At 44.2% G+C, this 6,779-nt stretch overlaps 1 protein-coding gene across 1 annotated transcript in view; it reads left to right on the top strand.

Moving 5' to 3' along the window:
* Window positions 1-587: 587 nt before the first annotated feature.
* The window catches only part of LOC138630947 (equilibrative nucleoside transporter 2-like), a 13,443-nt gene continuing 7,251 nt past the window's right edge, over window positions 588-6,779 (top strand). Inside the window, exons 1-3 of the mRNA XM_069715611.1 lie at window positions 588-833; window positions 6,413-6,469; window positions 6,715-6,779. The exon at window positions 6,715-6,779 is cut by the window's right edge and continues 17 nt beyond it. Of these exons, the coding sequence (XP_069571712.1) occupies window positions 6,438-6,469; window positions 6,715-6,779 (97 nt within the window). The 5' untranslated portion in view covers window positions 588-833; window positions 6,413-6,437. The remainder of the gene's footprint in view (window positions 834-6,412; window positions 6,470-6,714) is intronic.

The following is a 6,779-nucleotide window of genomic DNA, read 5'->3' as shown; positions in this document are numbered from 1 at the left end:
CTGATGAAGGGCTTCTGCAGGTCCTGCTGGAGGTCTTGAAGAGGACTCCTTTGTCATAATCCAGCTCTGAAAAGTGCTCTGCATGGCACAACTGTGTTGAACACGAGCATTTTGGACGGTTGCAAATTTTGATTTTGATTTCCAGATTTTCCTCTGTGACTCGGTACATTCAACTCTAAATAAAACATTGTTTGAGCATCCAGCTGTCCAATTACTTTGGAAGCTCTGCAGTTTGGTCACCGTGTTATATCTCCCACACGATTATTTGTATGTTGATACAAATTGTACTCATTTGTAAAAAAAAAAAAATAATAATAATAATTTGTTTAATGTAATAACTAGACCTAATGTAATAACTAGACCTATTAAAAAGCTGTTACATGTGCTGTTTACTGTTTATATTGTCGGTATTGTGTACTGAACATATAGGTGAGGAAGGAGCAGTTTGAGGCGCGAGCACTTGTCAAGCTCCCGCCAATAGCCTGGCGGGAAATGCAGCAAGCCCCGGAAGTGATCTGTGTGTTTTTTTTTTTTTTTTTGGGGTGTGTGTGTGTGTGTGTGTGTGTGGGGAGAGGAAAGAGGAGGGTGGGGGTGGTGGTGGTGTTGTTGTAAAGCTGTGTAGCTACGAAGGTTTAGACGGTTTACGGAGGCGAGCTCGGAACTCACAGAAACCGTTAGAGACATTCCCGCCACATGGAAACGAGCAGCGGAACCTTTTTGTTCTTTTTTGGGGGGATATCGGCCGCGCGACACACGTCCGGTGGGGGAACATTATCCAGTGAATAATGGGAATCCAGTGAATCCAGTGAATCCAGTGAGAGCGTTTTCACAAGGTGAGGCTCTCTGATCTATCGGTCGTTTGTTTCAGAGATGACTGTGTTTTTTTTTTTTTTTTTTAACGCTGTCGACTGAGAGATGAAGCGGCACAAACGGAGATGAACAACAGACCTTTTATTATTCATAAAGGGAAAAAAACAACAAAACAACAACAACCTCGTTATCGGTTCCGTTTGCGTTTATTCTGCCTTTTTTTTTTCCCCTCCCAGAAGCCGAGCAGGTGTCTCGTTAGCTGCGTGCGGATTGAACGCGTTGTCTTTTCGTTTCATAAAGATAACATTAGATAGACGGCGCTTTCTTAAATGAGTTAGACGTTTGTTATTCAGTTGTAAATGTTGAACAAACTTCAGCTTTCAGTTACAGTTAATTCATTCATTCGCCCAATCGGAGAGTGAAACGACTGCAGCACACGTGGTTGGACCAACACTGAACTTACTGTGGTGTCCGGTAGGGAGGTAACTTAACCTTTGTGTAACTTTACTTCAACCTGGCGAGAGCTGTGCTTATTCTACATTATTGGCTATTTTCCTGGTGTTAATAATAATAATAATAATGATAATACGTCGTGACTGCCATCTGAGGACATGGTCTGTGTGAGTCAGTCTGGATTACCAGGAATGAGACCTATACTGTGTGAGTCACTAACTGTGACTAATAACTAATAACTGTGTGAGTCACTGGTGAGTTATTAGTTTAAGCTTTGACTGTGTTAATATACACCAGATCAACACTTTAAAAAAACAACAACAACAACTGCGTGGGAGATATAGTTTTCAGGTTGTTTTTTTTCAAACACAGTTCTCGTATTGCTCAGAAGTAATTGGGCACTTTGCTACTAATTGTTTGTTGAACAGCTTTGTGTCCTTTCAGTTCATGAACCAAACCGTGAACCAACCAAGAACCGGGTTGATTGACCTGCTTTTAGATTGAGGTGTTGTCTGACAAAATGAGGAGTGACCAGAAGACATTGTCAAACACCTGTCAGAAATCCACTGAGGAAGTTGGTTTGGGAAAAATCACGTGTAATATACTTCTTTTTATATTCTAGACCAGGGGTGTCAAACATACGGCCCGTGGGCCGGATCCGTCCCGCCAGGGGGTCCAGCTCGGCCCGCCGGATGACTTTGCTGAGTGTGAAAATTACAGAAAGACATAAATTGCATTTCTATGAGAATATGGAGGTTTATGAGTACAAACGTTTTGTAATTTTTTTTTTTAATCGATCCAGTAATTGCTTCAAAAACAGCGTAAATGCGACGTCTGCTCCGGAGGCAGCAGCGCTCGCTGCGAGGGAATCTGCAGAGGAGATCCCAGGCGGATGAACAGTGGGCTGATGTCGTGAGTTTTTGGTCTTTATGTTTCCAGTTTATTGTAGAAAGACCTTAAAATAGGGTTTATCATCCAAAAACCTTCACCAATGATTTAAACAGAGAAATATTGTCGTTATGTATGCGTTATTATGCTATGATTTTACTGGTCCGGCCCACTTGAGATCAAAGTGGGCAGTATGTGGCCCCTTAACCAAAATGGGTTTGACACCCCTGTTCTAGACCTAAATCCAAGCCCCGACTCGGCACTTTAACGCAGCGTCGATGAATTGATTTCAAACTGAATGTGCTGAAGCGCAGAGTCTGAAGTACAAACAGAGTACGGCTGTGTTGTTAGTGGGAACACGAGCAGCTCATAGCAGGAAAAACATACCCAGTAGTTTTCCAAAGTGCAGAAGCTTAGATGTGGTTTCCTGTTTTTTTTTTTTATTTATTTTTTTCTTCGTGTAACCGTTTGTTCGCTGCCGTGATGACTTAATTAGGCACCGCCTCGTTTCTGCTAGATTTCCCCTCAATGCCTTTCCATACCCCTGAATTGTTATTTGAAGGTCTGATACTTTCAACTCCACCATTTCATTTCCGGTCGGCTTACGAGCGGCTGCGTGTCCTGCAGGTCTCTGGAAGTCGCGGTGGACATAATGTCGTGTGTGACGGTCTCCCGCAGCCTCTGCTGCGCCCGCTGCATCTCCACCCGGGAAGAACGGCAAACAAAAGGCCTTTTCACGACGACAGGTTGATTCGTGTCGGTGGAAAATATACAGCCGTGTATACATTACTTAATCAAGTGAGTCGAGGGTATCGGAAATAATTAATTAGAGTGGATCGAGTAAGACTCTCCTATCTGGAGACAAATAGTGTGTTTTTTTTTCTGTTTTTTTTTCTTTCTCCCAAATGGAAAGCGACACAAGCACAAATAGTGTTTTGCTGTTGCTCGGCGCCGAGCATATCGTTGTCAGCCGGGGTGTTATGGGAAGCTGCCCCCCCCCAACCCTCCACCGGACACCTTCTCGGGAGCCCTCAGGCGAAACAAAACAACCAGCGTCGGTACACCTACTTGAACGCGCTGCCAAAAAAAACTAACAACAACCTGCGATCGTCTCCCCCCCCCCCCCCTCCACGGTGACGTTTCCGATCTGAAGATATCCGATCGGCGTCACGTGTTTTTTATTTATTTCATTTTTTCTTTTTTTCTTTTTTTGTTTTTTGCCTCCAATACAGTTATGTTGGTGAACACTCACCTCGGTGTTCCTTCAGGAACTGAAAGAAATGTTCACACGGTGGTCTCGTAGACTCGAGAGCAACGCCGTGAAGGAAACAAAGAGGCTGCTTATCCTGTCAGTCCTGTATATTTTGTAGCTGAGAGAGAGAAGGGGGGGGAGGAGGTATTAATAAAGATGGAGCGGAGGACTGGAGTGTTAAAGCCGTACTCTGCTCCAAAAATGCGGCGGGTTGGTAGTTTGAGTTTAACATGAGAAGGTTTCCTCTGTTCATACAGATAGTTGCAATTATGTTTTTTTTTTTTTTCAATTTATTATTATTATTATTATTATTATTATAGTGTTTGTCCAATCATAGTTTAATGATACACCTTATGAAGAAGAAGAACTTATTTGCAATTGAACATGGGAACAAAATGATGATAAATGAAAACTTCTGTTTGCTTGTCAGGCTGGCGGCCCAAAAATGGCATGCCATAAATAACAACTTCTGAAATATACAGATGAAATGAATGACAATGACGGGTACCAAAGATCAATAGCGGAAGAAGAGGCGGCAACGCGACGACGTCATTAGTAGTGCATAATGATGGACAGCTGACATTTCTGCCCGTTTAATCCAGCTGTTTTTAGACACATGAATTCAAAGGATTGTCCCAAATTCTTGCCGTCAGCTCGGATAATTGCGACCAGACGAACGATTTTGTGACATCACAACTCCCGGCACATGAAGAATAGACTTTTAAATAAACACCGTTTGATTATTTACTGAATCACAACTTTTCAACTCTTAAAAAGGTAATTGAATACGTCATAGTGGAAAAATTATTCCAAACATTGTTTGTTTGCCTTTGAAAACTTTTTTTTTTCGGGAATCCTCTGGAATATGACCCATTTTTGATCAAAATCTCTATTTAAATTTTTTTTTAAATTTCTCTTTATTTCTTCCGTTAAACATCTGCACGTGGGATGTGTTCCCAGTCATGTCATACGTGGTCATTCCCGTGTTTGTGTCCGGTCAGTAAACCCTTAGAGCAGGGGTGGCAAACATACGGCCCGCGGGCCGGACCTGGCCCGCCAGGGGGTCCAGCTCGGCCCGCCGGATGACTTTGCTAAGTGTGAAAATTACAGAAAGACATAAATTGCATTTCTATGAGAATATGGAGGTTTATGAGCACAAACGTTTTGTAATTGTTTTTAATCGATCCAGTAATTGCTTCAAAAACAGCGTAAATGCGACGTCTGCTCCGGAGGCAGCAGCGCTCGCTGCTCGCTTTAAGCGAGGGAATCTGCAGAGGAGAGCCCAGGCAGATGATGTCTCAGTTTTTGCTCTTTATGTTTCTAGCTTATTGTAGAAAGACCTTTTTAAAATAGGGTTTATCATCCAAAAACCTTCACCAACGATTTAAACATAGAGAAGTATTGTCGTTATGTATGCGTTATTATGCCATGATTTTACTGGTCTGGCCCACTTGAGATCAAAGTGGGCTGTATGTGGCCCCTTAACTAAAATGAGTTTGACACCCCTGCCTTAGAGATTTTGGAAAGTGAGTGTTTGTCTTTCTAGTCATAACAAAACAAACCAGATTTATTGCTACCGAGCTGATTTCTGATTTAATCTGAAGAAACGCTCCGTGCGAAACGGGTGAAGTTGAAAAGAGGCTAAAATGTGGTTGAGTATTGTTTTATAAGACTGGACATGAACATAATTTAAGTAGCCTGTAAGTAGCTTAGATCGGTGAGAACTGACATTCCTGCTGTTGGAGGGGGGAGGGAGGGCGGGGGGGAGGGGGGCAGCGGAGGACCTCGGTGACCATTTTTATGACCTTTTATGTCCGCATCACTTTCTCCTCGGCTATGATTTACTTGCACGTTCTGATTTGTTCTGCCCAGCTGCCTTAAACATTTCTGTCTCGTTGGGACTGTAATGGCTTTTTAACCGGACTGATTTACTGGCCAGCAGAGGTTCAAGCGACCGTCCCACCGGGGACAAAACGGGTTTCTATTTAAGCTTAGCTAATGCAGGAAGTAACATCCTCTGCAAACCCAAAGGAGGATGTTCATAACGGGAAAGAATGTTTCCTCAACTGAGTAGTGTGGGTGTGGGTGTTTTGTGTGTGCGTTTTGTGTGTGTTTTGAGCACACCCTGAGAGTGAAAAGGCTGTCTTTGTGTTTGCTTGCTAACGTCTGTGTCTCACCTACGTTTGCTTGTCGGAGTCAGTTGGCAAGTTTTAAGGAAGTAAAAGCTGGGAAAAAAAAAAGAAGAGGAAACCTTTCAAAAATAACAGTGGAGCCAGTGGAAAAATAAAATCACGCTCACTCCTCCTCTTCCGCCTCCTCCTCCTCCGTTGCAGCATAACTCCCACGGAGGGCTTGTTGGTTGTTTTCATGAGGAACTTGGTGCAGAATCCTAAAATAGGTTAAACGTGAATTCACCTTCTTGTTATGTGTCCAGACGGATCTTTCAACAAGTCAAAACAAGCAGACAAACCTGCACTGCAGGTCACCCTGCTGTGAGTGGGCAAAACAGCCCAGTGTGTGTGTGTGTGTGTGTGTGTGTGTGTGTGTGTGTGGTTTCCTGCCAGAGAGAGTGTATTTTTGTGGTTGTGTGTGAACTGGCACATTTGTGCTTCCATCGCACAAAAACCTCGGGGGGAAAGAAAGAAAAATCATTGAAACTTCACTCAGCCGGGTCATTTGACCGGACACGTGCACCGCTGCCATTCCTGGGGGGCGGGGGGGGGCTTAAACGTACAGGATAACACTCGCAGGTTCACATGGTGAAAGTCGAAGTGAAAAGACGCGATCGTCTTCCAGCCCCGACGCACAATCGCACCTCGGTGCTCGAGCGCGTCGGCGGCGACGTCGGTTCGGCCCCTCGCGGCCTCCCGTCAGAACGTAAGCGGATTTCCCACATTTATCGAAGCAAACGAAGACCGCGGCAGGAGAGACTGCAGGAAAACGAAAGAGGCACGCGTGTCATCTTTCGGAGACGATGCTGACTTTTCTTCTCTGCTGTTTGCCGTGCAGTTTCTCCAGACGCTCCTACATCAGCATGAAGGGACGGACGGACACCCCTCGGGACCGGTGAGTTCAAAGCGCAGCGAAAGCTGCGTAACTCTCGCTTCCCACCTTGCTTGCCGCTAATCCCTCAAGACGCTTTCGCTCATGACCGCAGCTTCTGTGTGGTCTCGAGAAGTGTTTGGTTGCCAATAGATTCGTGTGGCAATTTCAAGGCTTTTTTAAAAAAAAAAATTATGTCCTTTAAAAATGACTTTACTATAAAGCCGTGTTTATTTACTATCTTCTATTTGCTTACTTCCTGTCTATAGGGGCTGCTTGGTGGGCGTCATTTTCTTTATTCTGGGCCTGGGGACGCTGCTGCCATGGAATTTCT

This window comes from Brachyistius frenatus, unplaced genomic scaffold (genome assembly GCF_029030835.1).
Source record: "Brachyistius frenatus isolate BFR_SWC_R1_liver_20210118 unplaced genomic scaffold, ASM2903083v1 Contig_145, whole genome shotgun sequence".
NCBI lineage: Eukaryota > Metazoa > Chordata > Actinopteri > Embiotocidae > Brachyistius > Brachyistius frenatus.
Note: the sequence above shows the minus strand (reverse complement) of the source record. Positions and strands in the feature narration are given on the sequence as shown.